Source organism: Pithys albifrons, chromosome 11 (genome assembly GCF_047495875.1).
Source record: "Pithys albifrons albifrons isolate INPA30051 chromosome 11, PitAlb_v1, whole genome shotgun sequence".
Taxonomy (NCBI): Eukaryota; Metazoa; Chordata; class Aves; order Passeriformes; family Thamnophilidae; genus Pithys; species Pithys albifrons.
In genome coordinates, this window is record NC_092468.1 from 11,245,283 (window position 1) to 11,267,454 (window position 22,172).

Genomic DNA, 22,172 nt, shown 5'->3' on the forward strand with positions numbered 1-22,172 from the left:
TGTTCCATCATCTTTTCAGGGACAGAGGTGAGGGTGACCAGACTGTGGTTTCCTGGGTCCTCCTTCTTGTCCTTTTTGAAGGCTGAAATGACAGTGGCTTTCCTCCAGTCCTCAGGCATCTCTGCTGTTCTCCATGACCTTTCAATGATGGAGAGTGGCTCAGCAGTAACATCTGCCAGCTCTCTCAGCACCTGCAGGTGCATCCCATCAAGGCCCACAGATTTGTGGGTGTGAGGTTTACCTAAATGATCTCTAACCCAAGTCCCTCAGCCAAGGAAGTCATCAGATCTGTTTTAAAGAGCTAGTAAAAGCTACAAACAGAGATGGACTTTGAATAAACCAAAAGAAAATTAGGTACAAGCAGTTCACATTCAGCACCTGCCAGAACTTCAGAAGCAAACTTCAGAATTAAAGCAGAAGCACAGGCCTTGTTATGGCAGACATATATTGCTTATGCCCTGACATCATCCTATTTGCATGCCAAACACTCATGTTTATGAGTCAGAAGGAAAATAGACTCAAACAGGCTAAACCTGAAATAGCACAGCCTAACAGAAATCAAACCAAAAAGTCTTAACAACTTCACATTTAAGTGTGTTTAACGGTCAGCACTTTTTTTTAAAGGCATAATTTTTTTGTGTCAAGAAACAAGTTCTGAATGCAGCTGTACTGTGATCACTTAAATTTTAAGTCTGAGCATATTACCCAAGTCAAAACAAAGTTAGTCAAACTTACACAGTTCACAACCCAGAAAACCATTTATTTGCAGTTCAGAAAGGTAATCAGGAGAGATTTACTTGTTAAGACTGGAAGTTTAGCCTCTGCTGGCCTGCTCTCCTCAGTTACTGAGACAGGGTGAAAGAACTGTGGCAGGGGAGGTAAGAGCCTCCTGTCATTCCAATACTCCACTACTGCCCTCCCTCTGTACCAACCCAGACACCCCCAGCTCTTGCTTACAGCCCCACACAGCCCATCACCACAACCAAAGCAAGTATCACCAAGTCAGCCATCTGACTTCCTCAACCCCCAGCCCACAATCCCAAGGCTCTAACAACCACCACCCAAAGCCAGCACTGCCCCCACAGTCCCAATAACCTCATTCAGAGCTGTTTTCATACACTTTCTCCTTCGCCTCTGTCAAGCCCCTCAAAGCCAGGAGTCATAGACCATTCACACTCCATGTTAATGTTCATGTGGCTTCTCAGTGTATCCCAAAATCCTCTCCAGCCACTCAGATCCAAAGGAATTAGACAGAGATTCCTCAGGCAGGGACAGCTACACTAAGTTACACTGCCCTCAGCCACTGTTTCCAGCTTTTTCCTACTTAAGGGCCACAAGACATCACACATAGGACAGCAAAGATTTTCCTAATAATGGAAACATAATTAAGCTTGTTTTTATATTATTATATAAGCAGTAAGATGACCCATTTTGCAACATTTAAAAAGCCCTTACAATATATATGGATCAAAAGGGATGTGAAAATAGTCAAATCAAGACAGCAAAATGAGAAACTTCTTTTCTCCCTCTTTTGCCCCCCTCCCCCCCATGAAGAAATACGCAGTTACTCAAATAAATGCGAAAAACTTTAGTCTAGCCTGTTTTTATTATTCTAACATATAGTATAGTTGTTATTCAGTGATGTCACTGCTCAGTTACAGAGAACTGCTGTGTAGCTTAACACTCTGAAAGTCATCTTGGCTGGATTTAACATCTATTAATTATCCAGTGAGGACTGGACAAGACACCTCAGAGTATTCTTCAGTAAGTGAAAAGCTCCTGCAAAGACAGCAACCATGTTCCTCCTCACTCTTCTCTTCAGCAGAGTAAGCCAGACCACCTCTTGTTTTTCCTTCAAAGATCAAACCTCTAATAATTCTTCTTGTACTTCCTGAACTGCAACACCCAGGAGAGAACAGCATTGCATTTGTATAGACATGCCTGAGCAGATGGAGCTTTGAGCAACCTGAAGGTGGCCCTGCCTGTGGCAGGGGCTTGGAACGAGATGACCTTAAAGTTCTTTTTCAACTCAAACCATTTTATGACCTCATGTTAGCCTGGAAAACCTCACCTTTTAATTTCTACAATGTTTGGCTTTTTTCTTATCTCCCACTAGTTCTGTAAGCCCCAGTTCAAACTTCTCCAAGCATGTGTTTCATCATATACACCTATACAAGCCTACTCAGTTTAAACTTTCTATACAAGATTATTATGACTTCTAAGGACATGTTTCCAGGCAGAAGGGTGTACACCTCAATTTCACCACGACCACTGTTTGCCTTACTGCTTTAGAAAGCTCTAGGGTGTTAATATTTTTGTGAGACATCACCTACTTCTGCTCCCTCATCCTCTAAGGCTACTACCCTGCTACGGAAAATAAATTTGAACTTACCCATTCTTTCTGAAAAACCCACCCTGGTGGTTTATTGTCTTCATATTTTCATGACACTTCTCAGCATTATCCAAAATGTGTATTTTCTCAAAATACTTCAAATTCATGACAGTATTTTGAAGCTATGTATCACACAAGCTTTTTTTTTTTAAAGGCTAAGCTAACAACCTTCCTATTGACTCCAAGTTCACTTCAATCTGTTGTCAAAGACCTCTTTTAAAGGCTGAGACTATTTGAAAATACCACAGTTTAACACTTTTTATAGGTTGAACTCTTACTGATATTCAGTGATCAGTTATATCTATTGGACTAAGTTTTGCTGTAAATGATGGTCAAATAAAGAGGCATTAGACATTTTAGACTTCCTAGGATCACCTGTCAGTACTTCTCCCCTCTCTCAAAGTGGGATGCTGCTATAGAAAACCTGATCCTCTACTGCACCTAGAAACATGTCATTGTGCTTTGTGCCCCTTACCAGTGACATTTTTTACTTACATACACACCCCTACAGTCCACACCAACTTGCTTTTGTCACATATACTTGACTGTCCTGGTTGAACTGCAATTTATTTTTTTGAAAAGATAATTTTCAGGTCATGGAAGAGCTAAAGTTAAGTCAAACTGGTTTTCTCAGTACAGGTTTTGTGGACAGCTCAGGCTCATATTCTCAAAGCTGTTTTTCAAACTACTGAACAGACCCTCACACTGTACCATCTGCCCCTTCTTGCCCCTTGCTAAAGTTTTGTAACATCACATGAATTACTCTCTGCCTTCACCTTCTTGTTGTTCACCTGGAGAAAAATTCTTTCTCCTCCCTGTTGCTTTTCTTCCATCACTACAAAGTTGCCCTGACTCTGCTAAGAACTTGTTGGTCATTCCCAGTGTTGCCTGGCTCCCACTCACTTCCTTCCTCCTCATTCCACCCTGTGCAAATTCAGAGTTTTGATTCTGGAATTCATCATCATTCACTCTTGAACCATAAAGCAGGTAGAAAAAAACCCAAACAAAACCACAAACACTTAAAGCACATAACTCCTCTCTTTCCCCAGTGCCATTCTTGATCCATTAGGTTAGTTCATTCCAGAACCAATACACTAGTCATGCAGGTTATCCAAAACATACCTGTTAGATTTAATTGACCTGTGTTGATTATACAGGAAAACATCCAGTTGCTGTTGCTCATGCCACCCATTTCCTACATTAGTGTTGGGTACAGATGTGCCCCAGCTGGGACAGGCTGCTTGTGCCCGTGCACAGCAGTGTCTGAGCTCACACACACAGCTCCTTTGTAAAGGAACAGGAGTAAGCAAACTTACCAATCCAACTCTTTGCATCACATTTTACAGAGTACATGCTGTAAGTAAATCATTCAGTACACAAAGGCAGCATAATGCATTTAAAAGAAAATCTGTTTAGGACAACAGAGCTACAAGCATACCTACACACTAGGCAAACAGCTGCTCTGCTTGGAAATAGCCTGTATTTCTTACTGACCAGGCCCAAGAATGGCACCTGCTATTCACATTCAGCACCAAAAAGAAGACACACACTGTAAGAACTGAGAAGACAGTGTACCTGGTTCTAGGGATGTCAGTCACCTTAAGTTTACAAGATTACTGTTGTTAAACTAACATCAGAGAGTCTCACAACAAGAAAGAATGTGTACAGTAGGTCTGAAAGAAGAAATCACACATGATATACTTGTTTTTCAGCAGTTATCTTTCCCACTCTGGGACAGAAGGCTTAAGAAAATGAGGGGAAAAAATCTGACAAGAGGAATATAATCAAAAGTGTTTTATAATGTGTATGTCCCCACCACAACACCCAATTATTTTGCATATATTTTATTTTTAAAATCAATATGAAAGACAAGAGAAGGAACTTAAATTTCCAGAACACTGACTGCACTAGAATCAGCTGTAAATTGTTTCAGTCACAGCTTTACTTAAAAACTCACAGAGCACACTAAAAGTTAATTTTTCTAGGAAGATTCCAAGGAGCTTGAAAACAGAAGCATTTGTTTAGAAGACTTGATTTTAAAACATATGTGTTTATTCTTCCACAAAAGAACAACTTACTTGCTAGCTTAGCCTGTAGTCCTGAAGGTCCAGGTTTTGATGTCTCCGACTTGGAAGAGCCTGGCAGAGACAGTTTTGTTTTAGGCAGACTAACTTTGGGGCTGAATCGAGCAGCCCAGTCAAACTTTGAAGAGCCGCCGGTTTTACTCGGTTCTTTGTCCCTGCTACTCCTTCTTGGACTGGGGCTGGATGCAGAACGGGAACGTCGAGCCTTACTCTGGTCCTTTCCCTGTTTCACTCTAGCACCCTGAGGAACAGTAGAAGAAGCAGAGGCAACAGCAGAAGAGGAGGAGGAGGTGGAAGCTGAAGAAGAAGAATCGGTGATGGTGCTACACCCAGCTTTGGCTGAGGTCACCGATTTTGAAGCCAGCTTGGAGACTTTTGCTGACTTCTCTTCAGTGCCAGTTGATTCAACTGATGACCCACTCTTTATACAAGACAGATTCTCTGTCCTTTTCCTTTTCTGACTTCGGGAACTCCCAGCAGCTCCACCCTTTCTGGTGTGAGCCTTGCTTGTTGATGGCAATTGTGTGGACTTCGGCTGTTCTTGGTCTGAGTGTCTTCTCTTAGACTTGGTATGTGGCTTGTTGGTTTCTGAGGAAGTTTCAGTGTGCTGAAGTGCTTTGGGTTTTTTAGCAGAGCTAGGAGAATTGGTCCTGTAATCTGGACTAGCACTGCGTTTAAGTCCTCGAGAATTGTCTTTCCTAGGCACTTGCCCCGTTTTTTGCTTTTCTGAAGTGTTGACTCTCTCTGGATCTTCTTGTTGTGGTATTAAAACAGCAGATGAACTACAGCCTCTGCAGAAGTAAGCATGAACAGCATTAGTGTTGGACTCAAGAGAACCTCACAGTTGTAACAGTTTTGCATGATAAATGTCATCATTCTCAAGTAATAAAGGAAACTGCATGTAGGAAACACTGTTAAGTTTACATTGAAACAAACAAAAAACCCACAACATGCTTGTATGAGAACAATCATACTGCACATATTTGCTAGCATAAAAACTAAATAAATTGCAAAATAAAAGCACAGTACACTGCCTGCTATAGAGGAAGTTATGAGAACTTGAACAGAGTTTACTTTTAGATATATATTGATACATCAAACTGATTAAAAACAAATGAACAAAAAAAAGTCAAGCCATGAAGGTATTATCTGAATGTTTGAGAATGTAAGTTCCACAAGAGAGTAAGGAGTGTTCAGTAATGCATAACTAGTCATAACTGGATTCCAGTTCAAGAAAGGCTCTTAATGAAAGGATAGTTCCACCTCAATCTTGAAACTGAGGTAGTGAATCACACACAGAAATGGCAAAATTCCCTTCTACATGATAGAAAACTGTTCCAGTGTGTATACAGCAGAAGCATATGAAGAGCAGACAAAGCAATACCAAGATGATTACTCTGAACACAGGCATACTTTAGATTATTGCATGTTTCAATTCATATTGGACATTGCTCCAAACTCCTTGGGCAATCTTCCCCCAACATGAAGCAGAAGAATGGGAGAAAGACCTTGCAAGTATTCCAGGACTAGTTATGCAGAAATCGTTTCCTCCCCATCACTGATGGAATGCTCTTAGTTGGTGAATTAGAAAAACAAAACAGAAACATAGTTTGAAACACTGAAATATATCCAGTGAATGCAATACCTAGATTAGTTAAAAATCTATTAGTCATACTTTTATAAGAATTCTGTATAACTCAGTATATTATACACAGTAAGCGCAGATAACATGGGTTAACATATGAATATGAAGTGCAATTACCTTTTAGAAAAGTGTCCCTTGGACTGCTCAGAAGTAGTATTAGACTGCACTTTGGGTGTCTTTGAAATAGATTTTCTACTCTCAGGAGGGCTATGTGCCTTATGTTTTGCCTGCCCTAAATGTGACCTGTCAGCAGAAAGTCAAAACAGAAAGCTATCAGGATTCCAAGGTACAGATACAGACCTGTAGGTGGAATTATTGTTTATTTTCAGGCCATTTACAAATATTCATTTACAGCTACAAACCCTTCCATATCAGCTCCCATTACTACGGCAGCATTTCAAAAGAATCACCTGGTGCAGTTACAAATCACTACTAGTAACTGTTTTGCAGGGCACACAATTATTTAGTCATTTTAAGTGAATACAACATCTCACACCCGAGCTGTGCAGATAAATTCAGATTTTTCTGATCTGCAAGGTTACTGAATTATTCACCAAAGCATTAAGCTAGCACAGTAAGGCACATGACTGGACAACCTGTCAAAGATCTCTTCTCAAAAATAGTTACACTCACCTACCTCAAGATTACATGCATTAAGTCTTTATACAGATAGGAATTTTTATCTTTGTTCTTCAGTTTAAAAAATCAAGTGCTCAGAATAGGAATGCAGCCAGTTCCACCTGGCAGGAAAGCTCAACCCTAACAGTTATTTTCTGGCTGCAGATCCATCAGTTCAGAGGACAAAGCTGTGTGGTAACACCTGAAGTCAGAGGAATGAAGAAAGACATGCCAGCAGTAAAGGCAGTCAGATGAGACAGGAAACCTGTGACGTCAGAGATTGAAATGAGTTTCACACAGATCTGCTACAAGAGGCCTCCAAGCAGCTTTAGCTGCATGAAAAAAATGGTTGATTGTGTGAGCTCTGACTGAAGGACAAAGATAACACCATGGAAAAAACTTAAGACTTATGTTACATCTTCACATATTCCACATTACTTTCAAACCCACTCAGAATTATCATCTGCAAGACTCAGAGAAGAGCTCATCAGCATTTAGAACAGGACGATATAAATAATTCCTACGGCAAGAGACATCTCACTTGCTCTTCCCTGGACAGAACACACTTTTGACTCAGCTGTCACCAGGAAAACTCCACCACACAAATCCTACCTATATAAGCACCACTAACCTTTATGAAACCTCAAACCAGTCCAGTATTATGCTGAAAGAAGCCACATTTCAAAGTTGAAGAACTACTGGTTTTATGTTTGTACATCATTAACCTAAGCTACCTAGTCCTTTGAGGTGAGCTCTGCAAAAATCTTGGAATGCTAAAGCAGAAAGGGAAGAACACCAATTTAAGTGTCCTGCTCCAACCCATGACCCCAAAACACCACAGTTTAGGCCAATACACTGAGTGGAAGTGGTAAGAGTTCCACAAGTTTTCTAACAGGTTTTTCCAACCAAATGCTAGAATCCCAATAGCAAAGGCAAAGGGAAGTCTAGCACTGACCAGAAAACTTCACCCTCCTCTTCAGGACTTCAACACAAACTTAAACCTCCACAGAAAACAAGTACCAAGTCTAACCATGCCGATGATAACCACGTGCTCATCTTTGTAAGAGCACAAGAGTTTGAAAAGATTAAATTAACAGCATCTTCTCCATACTCCAGAAATTTGTTTTTATTTATCATATTGTAAGAAATAACTTTTACTATCAAAAGAAGTGAAACAAAATAGTTAGACCTCTAGGTTACAACAGCAAACCCCATCAAGGTAAACTTGGGAACCTTTCAGCTAATCCTGAGTGTTTGGATTTTTCTTTTCCCAACAAAAGATTAAGGCGTGAAATTTAATTTTCCCCTTGAAATGTTTTTATTATGGGAGTAACAGACGTTATTACATAATTTACACTTGGCAGAAATCTCATTTTTTATGTAAGCTAAACTGATCAGGGTTCATTTACTCTGAAGTGTATTTTAAAGAGTTATTTTCCCTTTTTTGTTTTGCTTTAGATATTTCACAGAACACAATAATTAAAGATCTTTTCAACTAAAATATTGCTAAAGCAATACATACAAAACATGAACTGGAGTTTCCACTTGTTTCAGGCTCCTCCCCTTTCACCTTTAAACCCTTCAGAGTCTTACAAGTTTCACAAATACAGTTTCATATCTATCTAATTTATGTGGATTAATTAAGCTACAACCATCTCCTGGGACCATGAACAGTCTTCATGCAGACTATCTGCATTTACTTCTTTACCCATGAAACTATCAGTAAAAACACTCCAAGCAGAAAGGTCACTCTAGAAATACAACAAATAGGCAGTTCGCAACTGATGGGGAATTTTTTTTATATTTAAAGACCTACTGTGCTCTAACTTCTCACTTCAAGTTTAATCCTTCACCTTGCATGTGTTGCAAAGAAAAAGTTCAGAAGACAGTACCAACTGTGCATGCAGGAGCATGTCAGTTAAAGGGAACACGACATTACCTCCCCTTCTGTAAGGTTTATACAACAGCAAGAAGACTGACAACTTGGAGACACTGCAGGATTAAGGCAAAAGAACTGTAACCACACCAACTAACAAGTACTATTGCCCCAATTTATACTAAAGTTGTGACAGCTTAAGGTCTCCTTAAAAAAATTAACTTACAAAGGTATAATAAATAGCCTGTAGAGCTCAAAACAAACAGCAACACTTGAAGAACAACCAAGAAAGATCCATGGGCAGCCGCAACACTGACTCTTCTTAAGGTTGTCAGGTACCTCTACTCTTGTCCAAAATCCAAGGCTTTTCACTTGTAACTCACCATTAAAGCTCTTGAGTTTCTTCCATTAATGTACCATTAAGGAATCTTCATTTAAACCAACATTTCAGCCACAAGGATTTTAGAAGGCCAAGTTCCTCAATAATTACAAAAAATGGTAAGGAAAGGATGTGTGAGCTTGTGTTTGTCCATTTCCATTCTCAGGGGCAGATCCTGAAAGGCTGAGCTCTTGCTGCACCTTCAAGCATTGTTTTCTAAGGGTTTTTTATTTCCCTCCCCCCTCTCCCCCAACTTCCAAGACAGTTTCATAAACTACTCCAAAGCTTCACTCAATTGGGCAAAGCTGTCTTTTGATACACGTTTTAATTCGCAGGCAGACACTCAAGTTCAGAGAAACACACAGAGTTGACAAGCAAACCACTATTTACCTCCATTTAGATGCTGTGTTATATAAACAGTAAGGTGAAAAACGCCACCCCTGAGCAAAACCATAATAAAGAACCAACTAGAACCCATTCTCAAAGCGTTACTCTGTGCATATTAAAAAAAATACCTTTTGAAGTCAGTTAATAAACGAAGTGTTTCATCTAAGTCGTGTTCCTCAGCAGCTGAGAGGGAGCTATTAAATGCTTCCAAACATGAAGTCTGCAAAAACTAACCTCTCTTTTACTTCTGTCAAAAATGAGATTTAAAAAAAAAAAAGCAATAGCACAGATGAAAACAGCTATGGAAAAACATCTATTTTCTCTCCTCAGAAATACTCCACCTGTCTTCCCCACCAATGTGAACATTAAATTCAGTATTTCGTGGGGTCTCAGGTAAGTTGTTAAGAGTTGGCAACATGTTACTAAGACTGGTCCAGAAACAAACTCTGTTCAGAACAGAAGCTGGACAACTGACAGAAGCATTCCCTGTGCTTATAACAACAACCTACATGCAGCCAGCAAGGATTTCATTTATCACTTAGCCTTCAATCTCAATTACACAAGAGCATGTATATATTGTATTTCAAAAAACATTAAAATATGCTTATGAGGTATCCTACTTTCATATATAACTCAACAGCACAGCAGTCATTTATGTCAAATTGATGTCCTACCTAAATACTGCTGTTCTTAAAGATTTCATAAGACCAACAATACGCAGGTTAAAAGACAATAAGCACCACTGCCATTTAATGCCACTAGGAAAATACTAATAATTTTGCAGCACTAGTAAAGAGTTCCAGTGTACGGGACTACTTCCATCACTCCACGCCAGTACAGAGAAACATCGCTCAAACTGAAAGAACAGTCAACGGCACCACTTCCAGAAAAGAACTCATTGTGTGCCTCACAAAACCACTTCCAAATTGCTCCCACTCCAAGTAAATGCTATGGCATCACTGGGAACTAAGCCACAAGGGCACAATTCTTCAACACACACGCCAACAATGTAGGCACACAGTTAAGGAAGTGCCAGTAAGTACCTTCCACTCCCTCCTCCAGCCCCTATGAAAAGAAAGCCCTCATTAGGGCATCTGCTTCCCACTCCTCTTTGGTTTACTGCTGCAAAGTGAAACTTCTGTATCATTACTGCTTCCTTACAAATCTGCAAAGACTCATCCTTCACTGGAAAGTGCTGGAAGAGATACTTCAGGCAAGAGCCCGTGCTATACAGTCATGAAGATGCTTCGTAACAGTAATTCTACATAGCAGAGTAACACCAAATACTTTTCAAACCAGTAGTAAAGCCAATAAAAACTACAGTAGCTACAAGAGCTGAAAGTCATCCAAAGCACAAAGTTATTTCAACATCACCACTGACAACAGAAAGTGAAGAATCACATTATTCCAACTTGGCCAAGGCCAGTTTGGTTATGTGCACACAAGGGAGGAATGACACACCACCAGTTCACCAGTTTATATATCTCTTCTTAAACACACAACCCTTTCTTCTTTTAGTGAAAAGCACACGTCATTGTGGCAGCACAAACTGAAAATAAACAGCATCTATCTTTCTACCCTGTCTGTGAGCCAAGTATCATTGTATTTCCAAACAAATGCATCTCTAAAAATCAAACACTCAAAGCTCCTATCGAGTTACTGCACTAAGTGTGAAACTGCTTGCAAACCTCCAGGAGAAAACCATCACAGGCTCCCTCTGCCTATTTTGACTCCAAGTATCGATGTTAAAGTGACATGAAGTAAGCCGGAGTCTAGAGACAAAAGGGTTTGCGTGGTTTAACCTGGAAGCAACAAATCTGTAAATATTAGATGTCACAGGAGGGAGATTCTGCATTTACAAAGCCCGAAAACAAGTTTGGAATTTCCAGTCTTTATGCAAGTGAACAGTAACTGCTCAGCAAACTGAGCAGTTTTAACTGACAAAGTTTCAACAAGAGACCTTTAACCTGTAAGAGTATCAAAGACTACAGGACACACATTAGCACTTCAATCTGGCAGGATTATCACTCTCCTGCCTCTCCTTTGTAACACCTCTCTCAATTTAAGTCTATCACATTCGCTCCAGTCAGAGCATAAAACAGATTGAGACAACTCTAGGACTATTACAAGGCCATCTGGCCACACTACCAATCACTTACCTTTGATTATTGGACTTCACATCTAAGCCTGAAATTATGAGTACCAAACTGCAGAAACTCCAAGTTTTTGTCACTTAATTTGTATTTTGAAAATACAGGCAGTTCAGCCACAAGAAAGCTTTAAGAAAAAAGCTGTTGCATTTCCAGCATTTAGAAAGCTATTTATACAAAACAGAAGTGCAATCAAGTACACAAGTTGAGACAGTAACAAAACTTGTCCTTGCTCGAAGGGCTATGATTGCATATCTCTGACCAAAGTGAAGTAACCTCCAACACTTCAGAAGGTGTGGCCCTTAAGTTTGCTTACAAAATTTGTGGCTAATTTTAGGCATGAAGCAACAACCCACTTCAGACTCACATTACTGCCTAATTCACTCTCCAATACTCGTTTTTCTGTTTTGTGTGAGATTTGGACATTTTTCATCTTTGTGTATTGGCCTGCTGTTGGGGTTTTTTAAGAAACACGTGGATCTAATAAAGGGGCCAAATAAAATCTCACACTGTTGCATATAAATATGTTAACAAGGAGTACAGATCAAGAGAAGCAACTCTATAAAGCAAGAGAGTTGCCATTAAGGATCAACGTCCACCATCTCTGCATTTCAATTGTTTCCACTTCAAAGCAGACCAGATTACACCCACAAGTGACCAGAAGGCAGGAACTGCTCTCACAGAGCACAACTTTCAGTTCAGTTTCACCCAAAAAGATTCCAGTTCAATGATGTTAGCCAAAGCACAGCAGGTGAGGATGACTGACTTGTTTCAAAAGAACATTCCCAGCTCCAACTAAAATACTAATACAGATGCATCCCAAGTTCACAGCTATTTGCACAATATGACTGTATTATTGAAACTGTCTTTCCACAGTTTGTTTATTCTATCTTAAGTGATTTTACAGCTGAAACTGAAGAGTTTCACTTTACAGATGACAAATGCAAAAAAGGCTGGAAATAAATTTTCTCAGGCATCCCAAAAAAAATCCTTAAGAAAAGTTGTTTTGCTTTTTGTTTAGGTATTTTTTTCCATACAGCAGCCAGAGCAGTGTGTACGACTGGAGTACAGCAAGGTGTAACAATGACACATCAAGCAGTGAGCTCTGGACCCTCCCACACACTGCTCAGCAGCACAACTCAAACACACCAGTCCCACTGCACTCCAGATGCAGGGAAGGAGAAGTCCTGAGGTTTGTGTCCAAAGACAGGCAACCAGCAAAAAAGCCGCTTATCTGTGAGCCTGTCTCTTTCCATGTCAGACACAAATTTTTCCAGGACCTGACAGATCTATCTTACATGAGCCATTTCTGCCCAGTAGCTTCCTAAAGAGGACATATGACAAGAATAAAATATGATTACTACGAATTTTGTATTAACCCCATGCTTTATCCAGGCCTTTTTATATGCTTTGTCGCCCAAAATGCTTCTTCAGAGATGCAAGGGCAGGGGAGATCCTGTTCTACAAGACTCAGATTCGAAGAGGACTGTAAACTTCTCCATCCTCTTTACTTCAGCAGAGAGCTTTGGTTCTCATTAAGGTCTAACAGTGTAACAGTGCAACACACTGTGGCTCGTGGGAGTCTGACTGACACAGACTTGGTGAGGGGTGGAAGAAGTCCAGTCACTTCAGACATCTGCATCTTGAATCACTGTATGACAGCATAAGTAACAGATCACAATGCACCAAAACAATGGATGAGCAACTTTTTTGAAAGAGAAGAGTGCTACCCCTAAAATGCCTCAGTTTGTCTGACTCACTGTAGAGCTTCTCCCTGGCATTCTGCTATAAAATCTGAATTAATGGTAGATAGAATCCCCTACCCCACATCTAAATAATGTGCCTCATTCCTTATTCTAGGAGAGGGTGATTCACCCCAGGTCAAAGCTCAGAGTAAAATGAAAGGAGTTGGTAGGGCAATACCTGACCTGAACATCCACTGAAATTCACAGACAACACAGAATGGACAGAAGGGAATGAAGGGCTCACTATGCCTCAGTTAAAAGAAATATTCTTCAAAAACAATTCTAGCTTACAAAATAATCAGCAACATAAGGCAGCAACTGCCCCCTCCTTATGCCACATAAGTCCAGGAGAGAAGCCTTGTGTTTATCATCTGGTTATCCATTTGTACAGTAGAGTAGTTTAGGAAAGCAAAGCTGCATTTTTCAGATTGAATTCCTCTCCCAGAAGTTCTAGAACAGTTGGCCGCCTTCACCTGTTCAACAGTTGTTCAACTTGTTTTCAGTTGGACTTTATACTCATAAGAAATACACCTCACCACCCTTAACTTTATAGCCCAATGCTTCAAAACAAAGAATTTCTCTTGTGCCTGTGCTGGTTTCAGCTGGAGCACAGTTACATTTATGTCCCGTGGCCGGTACAGGACTATGTTTGGAGTTTGTGTGGAACACATGGTTGACAAGAGAGATGTTTTTGTTATTGCTGAGCAGTGCTTAGACAGAGACAAGGCCTCTCCTGATTTCCATCTGTCACTCTGGGGAGGAAGTTGCAAGGCTGGGAGGAGACACAGCCAGGACAGGTGACCCAAACAGACCAAAGAGATATTCCACACCCTGTGGCATCAGGTTCAGTATATAAAGTGGGGGGAAGAAGGAGGAAGGGGAGGACATTTGGAATGATGCCATTTGTCTCCCCAGGTCACCATTACACATGATGGGGCCCTGCTCTCCTGGAGATGGCTGAACACCTGACTGCCCTTGGGAAGCAGGGAATTAATTCCTCCTCTTGCTTTGCTCGCTTGAGCAGCTTTTGTTTTCCCTATTAAACTGTCTTTATCTCAACAGACAAATTTTCTGGCTTTTACCCTTCTGGTTCTCTCCCAGTCCTGCTGGTGGGGCAGAGAGAAAGGAGCTGCCTGTGGCTTGGCTGCTGCTGGGGTTAAGACATGGCAGTCACACTGACCTGCAGTATTTTAATACTCTTATCCACCCCAAAAACCCAAATAAATTAAAACAAACCAAAAACATAAAAACAAAAAAACATGAGCCCAAGGTACACATATTCAAACAGCTGCACCAGAAACATGTCAGAGAGAACAGAATATAGACAGATGTTGCCTACCATCACACCATAACCTTTCTTCATTAGACTAATACTTGAACAAACTTAAAGAAACACTTATCCATAAAGGCTTCACCCACTCATGGCAGTAATTATACAGCCATCCACAGGAAAGTTTTAAGGATCTTTGTTCTGAACTGTAAAGGCAACCACTTCCAGAAGAGCAAATACAACCTCATCCACTTGCTTGCTATATCAGGCATATTAAGGCAAACCATTTTTTCTTGAATTATTCAAAAGCTGCACAGGATTAACATGCAGTGCAAAAGGAACAGAGTGGTACCAGTTCTTCAGTCGTCTCTAACAGGAACACAGATTATCCCCGATTTCCAATAACAGACTCTCCCTATGCCCCCCCACATACTTTTTTTATCAGGGAAAGGAATTTGTTACTACCTATGATTTATGAACATAGCTCAGTTGCACTTTTTACCTCCACAGATCTAATGCTGTTCCTCTAGCTGAACATGCATGGCAGTGAGTTAATCACGGGTTTATCCCATGCAGTACAGATGGCAATTCAGGGGCAAAAAGGTTTTATGCAAATCTCAGTGTTTGGCTTGCAGGGTGGGAAACTTAATTCTCTAATTAAATGGCATCAATTTTACTTTTATCCATTGAAACACACTCATAGGTAGCAGCCATACCTTCCTCCTACTGCGTCGTCGTGTGGCTGGGCCCCGGCAGTGTTCCTCTGTGAACGTCGCAGTGACCCCCCTGGATTGTTACTAGGCCGGTTGGACATTGGCACCTCTCTCCTGAAGGGACATACCCTTTCTAGACACTATCATTCACTGCAAGACAAAAGAGAAAGAGTCGTGAGACACGTGGCATGCAAACCCACTGCCTTGCCTCCAGAGGGGAAGGGAAAATACTGCTACCGCTCCAGCAAAAACTTCAACCAAAACCCTTTAAACAACTTTTAGTTCAAAGACACACGAACCAAGATCCTCCTCAAGAACATGGAGAACCTTAACACAAAGCAACCACTTTTAGGAATATATAACATACAGGTGACCTATTGGACTAGATGACCTTTAAAGGTCCCTTCCAATCCAAACTACAAACTCCTCAATGATTCTATGAGGACACACTTCTCTGGCAGGCTTCTGTAATTATGTTGAGAAAAGACAAATGCCATTTAGGTGAACCTGTTTATCAGCATTAAGGAAAAACTCAATGCTTGATAGCAAAAGCATTCAAGCATTTTAACTCTGGCTGTGGGAGGTGACAATGCCAGCTTCAGGAACAAGCAACACTACCCACTAGATCACAGAAGTAACTTAACTATGCTTTTACAACAGATTCTTTCTCTATTCTGATCTAAACAACTTATTTTTGTGTAAAACAAGGTATTTAGCAATTTTGGAAAAGAGATTAGCTATATAAGCAAGAAGTTCTTGCTTATGAGAGTTTCACGAGTGGGAAAAAGGTATCTGAGACAAAGATTAATGAGTGCACACAATCATTTAAAAAAAATCAATATGATGGCCTTATATTTCTGCTTTTGAAATTGCTTTGTGACTGGTACAGGTCTACAGATATTATTTCAGTAGTTGCTTATGAAAGAATACCATGACACCCAGCTGCAGTCCTCAGAAACAGAGGTATTTCAAGAATAAGACTCACTTAATTCCTCAGTAAAGACAGGTGACTTCTGTACCCTGTGCTAAATCAGTATTTTCATGTTGAGAGCACAGTAACAGGGCCATAACCAGCAAATCCAGTTCTACTGCTCCTAATTTTGTGGAATCTGGTAAAAAGGGTACTTGCAGGTGAAAAAAAAAAAGGAAGAAGGAAAGGAACCCAGGTTTCAGAACACAATAGTCTATTTGCTGATTTGGTATCTATTATAGCCCAGTAAGAAGTCTGACAGGAAAGAGTTTAAAACACTTCAGCTGCAGATTCAAATGACTCCAATGAAATAACTATCAAGGCCTGGCACCATCAGCAAAGCCAATGGATGGTTGAATATAATTTTCTATTCCTCTGAAAGGGCCTATAGAATTGAACAAGGTGGGCTGGGGGACAGAAAGAATCCTAAATTATGCAGTTTTACTATAGGCCATAAGAACCCAGGCACATAAACTGGTATTATGCAAACCATTACCTCACACTCACACTGAAAGGAACGTGTATATCATCAAGATATCTGCACAGCACAAGAAATTATTGATCAGGATTCTGCTAGCTCAGATTCCACCTTGTTAGGCTGTAAGAACACAGCATAAAACCTCACACTCAGCATGCCAGATAAGCCTCAAGAATCAAATAATACAAGTCAGGCAGAAGAATTGCTCCCCATCCTACTCCCCATATTATAAGAGTCAAAAGCATCTTTTGAAAGTTTTTCATGTTCTTTCCACTATGAGGTCCCACACAGCAGCAGACAGCAAAAGCAGAAAGCAGGATTAATTAACAAATCACTTTTACTTTCATTGGGTTTGGTTGGGTTTTTTTAACCTTATGCTTAGGAATTTGAAGGAATCTAAAGCCAAAATACACAATCCTACAAAATACAGTTGTTTGATGAACCTCACAGCTAGAAGTCTTGATGACTAAGAGCTGAGAAAACTGTACACCCCACTGCTCCAAAGGTGAGCATTCCATCTTCACAATTATTTCTAACTCCTTAATCATAGCCAATAGTCCCACCAACAGAAAGGTTTGAAGCTTTTCAGTAATACGTGGCACCATTAGGCTACTACTTATACTTCAGAGTACAGAAAAATTTACAATGAACAGAAAAAGCCTGGAAAAGCTGGAAATCATGCCAGGTTGCTGGTGCAGCCAGATTCGTCAAGCTGAGGAGAAGGTCAATGGCAGCATTCCCTTCAGAGTATCGATGCAAGAAACAAAGCCCAGCACTAACCAGGCTGAAAGCTGAGGAGGTTCCAGCACTACCCAGGGGGTCTGGTTGAAGTCAATCACAGGCACTGGCAAATGCTGTGCATTCTTTTTGTTTCCTTGTATTCAAACACCAAATGAAAAAAAACCCTTTCTTCTTTACTCCCAGAAATGAGGTGCATTTTGTGCATTTTCCAAAATAAGCAGTGTCCCCTTCTGTAAAAGGTCAGCTGAGGTTGACACTCTGTACTAATGTCAAACTCTCAGTCATACTACAAAATGGTTACCAGAGAACTATTGTCTCACCTCATACTGACAGCAAGAACATGCATTCCAACAGGTTTTTCTCCACAAGGAGCAGTGCTCACTGAAGAGCTCTGCTAAGGTAGCCACCAAGTTTCCCACCCAGGGCCAGAACATTGGCTCCTCCACACACCACATAAGTCAGGTAAGGAAAGATCGTACAGGCAATCCTGACCCTGTCTAGGGAAAATGTAATTTAACACTGACCTGTCCAGGTGTGCTGGTTTCAGCTGGGATAGAGTTAAATTTATTCCCAGTGGCCGGTACAGGACTATGTTTGGGGTTTGTGGGGAACACACGGTTGACAAGAGAGATGTTTTTGTTATTGCTGAGCACTGCTTAGACAGAGACAAGGCCTCTCCTGATTTCCATCTGTCACTCTGGGGAGGAAGTTGCAAGGCTGGGAGGAGACACAGCCAGGACAGGTGACCCAAACAGACCAAAGAGATATTCCACACCCTGTGGCATCAGGTTCAGTATATAAAGTGGGGGGAAGAAGGAGGAAGGGGAGGACATTTGGAATGATGCCATTTGTCTCCCCAGGTCACCATTACACATGATGGGGCCCTGCTCTCCTGGAGATGGCTGAACACCTGACTGCCCTTGGGAAGCAGGGAATTAATTCCTCCTCTTGCTTTGCTTGCTTGAGCAGCTTTTGCTTTCCCTATTAAACTGTCTATATCAACACACAAGTTTTCTGGCTTTTACCCTTCTGGTTCTCTCCCAGTCCTGCTGGTGGGGCAGAGAGGCCTGTGGCTTGGCTGCTGCTGGGGTTAAGCCACAGCACAGACACTTTAAGTAGACTGTGCTTAGAAGTTACAGAGCACAATGTGTGTCATGTACGCAATATTTTCAGCTTTGTAGAAGAATGAAATGACATCTGGTTTATCCTGTAAGGCATCTGTCAAGTCAAGATAATGTCCAGAGTTATCTTCTACACTGAAACCTCTCAACTTAAGTGCACTTCTCATGGTGTACTTGTTACCACAGGACTCCCAGTTTGCTGTTAAATATAATGCCACTTCATGATTCAGCTGTGACCTTTAACATCAAAACACTAACTTAAGTCTCACTGCAAGCATCTAAAGCCATATAATACCATGCGCCCAGTTAGTCCAGTAAGAGAGATCTGTGCACAACTGTGTCTTCCACATGATAGAACACCCAAAGAAGAGCCCTGAGGTTCCTAAATCTTAACTGTTCTCATTCAGACTTGTCCCTCTGCATTGAGTCTCGCTCTGAGCACTTGGTTTATTCTTTCCCATCTTTAGACACCTAAATTGAAATGTGCAACCCAGCACAGATCAGTCAAATGTGCCAGTGCAGCCCTGTCAGACTTCAAGATATTTTTCTCATCTACACTGAATGTTCTTCCCCACACCCACAATAACTAAGAGAAAGCTGGCACAGTACATCAGACCTCCATGACAGCCTTGCAATTGAGGAATTTTTTAAGAAGCTCAGATCCAATTCTAGCACAAATTTATCTGCAAACAAGCCATTGTAGTCAATGGTTCATAACTCCCCATTCGTAGCTGTGACAAGGCCCACAGATGCTCTTTAGCAGACTCTTTAGAACAAGGATGAATTCCCAAAGTCAGCATTTCACATAAACCCACCACAGATCTTCTGAGGTCAGGGACAGCACTGGCATGCAATGGGTATTATCCCACATAGTGTTCCAGGGCTGTAGCAAACACTGTTCCATTACTATTTACAGTCCCCTTTGTTACTGCACAGGAAAGCAGCTAGAATGAATTTCCGCAGACCCAACATACCTATTGCAAACACTGCAGCTCATGTATAGCCAATATATTGCTTGGAGAGGTTCTACAGGAACTCAATACAAAAACTACCTGTTAACTTGCAGTGAGGCCTTTACCTTTCTCCTAGTGGAAAAGCCAACAGGAAATGACTAATGCTCTTCCATGTTTTTGAAGCAAACAGAGGAAACAGACAACTACACAACAAGTCTGTACCAGCTTTTACTCAGCACTGTAATCACTCCCTGAAGGATACTGGGAACTGTAATGCACCTACCGTGACATTGGCTAGAGAGGAAAAGAGAATGAGTAACTGCACAACTTCCACAGGCTCTGGGGCCACTAACAGTGCAACAGGGCAAACCAGTAACATCTGCAAAAAATGAACCCAACTCTTTCACAAGGGCTTCCTTAATCTACTTGCATGAGCTCTAAAACCTGTTTGTTCAGGGAGTTTGTTAGGGTTTTTTGTTTCTTTAGGTTTTTAAGTTCTTTGCAAGAATCTCGGTAATGCAAGAATTCTTTCAGGCTTTTGCAGTCCAGTTTCCAAAATATTTCAGCATCCACCTAGCCCCTCTGCCTATAAAGCTCCATTGTAACACCTGTTACCTGCTCGGTGCTGAGCTAAGCACACTGGTTGGCACACTCTGCCTCCTTCACACCTTGGCCCAAAAAAACCTGTGCCTTATTTAATGCTGCTGCTGCAATCCAGTGCCTCCAAACTGCAAAGACATACTGCCCTTAAGTCAGTATTAGGCAAAAGAAGGGGGGGAGAAGGACAAAGACAGGAGGATGTTTATATGCCTTTTAAGTTCAGAACATTTTCTTCCAGCAAGCTGCACATCTTGCCAGCCAGAACTCAGAGTCTGGCATACATATCAGAAAATATTAAGTCTAAGACTTCAGATTTGTATTCACGTACTTCAGTGCAGACACATTAATGTGCTTGATCAGATGTTTCTGGGGTACATCTACTCACTTAAGACAGAAAAACATCCTAAATATGTAAGTGTACACCATATTTAAGATTTGAGACTTTAATTGCAACTAAACTGAAGGACTTGCTGCCTACGGTTTAGTAACTGCTGAATTGTTTTAGATCTACATTACTTCATTTTCAACTGATCTCAAAGCTGCACCTCATTTTTGCTCACAGGATTCTCCTCATTTACCTGCAGACATACACACCTCTTTTCTTGCCTTACAAGCAAGCACTTGCAAGTATTCAATTACTTCTACAACTTCACCAGCTGACTTAAATTAATATGACCTTTTTAGTCCAGATAGTTCTTTAGACTGTCTTTTGCAGCTGATTTGGACACAATATTCCTCCTTGCTATACTCTCTGCCCATTTTTTTTTCCAGTGAGGTCGTTGAAGCATAAATTTCCATCAAAGCTCCATGCACACTGAAGCTTGTATTTCAGTTTAGGAGCCTCCTGTCCCTTCTGGTTGTAGAAATAGTTTAAGAAGAATTTAGGGAGTGGATACAATAACAAACTGAAAACTTCCTAGAAAAATTTTCTACAACATTTCCTAAATTCTCATCATCCCTCCCTTCTTCCAGACAGCAAATTTCTGTACACAAACAAGTGAAAACTATATTCTCCCATAAGCTGCAAGGTGCTGTAAGGTGCATTTACTTTGTCTGCATTCATGCAAATCCTGAGTAATTCAGCTGCATGAAAGCACTGAGCCTTAAGGGATGGCAAACTTCTCTTCTTCCAACATAGGAAGACCAAGCTACCATTTACTTTCTTACCTGCTCTCATTTCTGTCTGTCCCAGATGAACAGCCACAAGCCACCCACATGAATCAAAGATGCCAGAGCACACTACGGCTTACTTGTCACACTACACATAGTGACTTGTATCAGATTAACTTCTTTTGCTACAGAAAGTACACGACAAAATCATACTGAACTGTGTACTAGGCGGGACTGTATTCTTATTGTATTCCCCTTCCCCAATGCTAACAAAAACTAGAAAGCTCACACAGAAATGTGTGCACAAACACACTACAGCAAATTCAGGACATACAGAAAAATCTTCATGACAAACAAGATTGTACAGCCTCGTAATACCTTGACATTACCTCACTGCTAAGAAGACAAATAAGTAGGTATCAAGAAGTTTCTTCGGAAAACAACCATGTATGATTGTAAAGAAACAGATTTCCGCAACTCCTCAAGCAGAGAATTTCTACAGATTTAAACAGTGCATCACTTTTGCCAATACTCTCAGAAGACATTAATAAGGTACTGATGGAAAGTGGAGTTTGATAGCACACAGAGGCAAACTCTCTTCAGACCAGATGCCTTTTTGATGTAGGGTTCAACTGAAGTACAAGAGTTAAAGTCATAATGATTAAAAAAGCCTTGGTGGAAAAGGATCTTGAGATCATATGGTCCAACACCTGCTGAAAGCAGGACCTCAGCTCACATTAGAGATCTCTCATTCTGAGCAGTAACAACTGCCAACCAGGGTGACAAAACATACATACAGCTCTGCAAGAGCTCCTTCTCCTTCAGTTCCTCAAAGGGCAATTCAGGTACCTGCACTAAGAAGAGGAAGTAAGGAAAAGGGGCACATAAGCTACAACTGTTAAGGGAGTCCAGTCTCCAAAGGCATTATACATTTAAGACC

The 22,172-nt window shown here is 40.9% G+C and overlaps 1 protein-coding gene across 6 annotated transcripts in view; it reads right to left on the reverse strand.

Annotated features, from left to right (window-relative positions):
• The window catches only part of TRIP12 (thyroid hormone receptor interactor 12), a 79,696-nt gene that overhangs the window by 37,843 nt on the left and 19,681 nt on the right, over positions 1-22,172 (reverse strand). For 4 of the 6 annotated variants that reach the window (XM_071566854.1, XM_071566858.1, XM_071566857.1 and 1 more), the window contains exons 2-4: positions 15,263-15,409; positions 6,239-6,364; positions 4,471-5,267 (exon numbers count right to left, since the gene is read on the reverse strand). In XM_071566854.1, coding sequence (XP_071422955.1) covers positions 4,471-5,267; positions 6,239-6,364; positions 15,263-15,360 — 1,021 coding nt within the window. In that variant the 5' untranslated portion in view covers positions 15,361-15,409. The remainder of the gene's footprint in view (positions 1-4,470; positions 5,268-6,238; positions 6,365-15,262; positions 15,410-22,172) is intronic. The other 2 variants (XM_071566860.1, XM_071566859.1) reach the window with 1 other exon arrangement.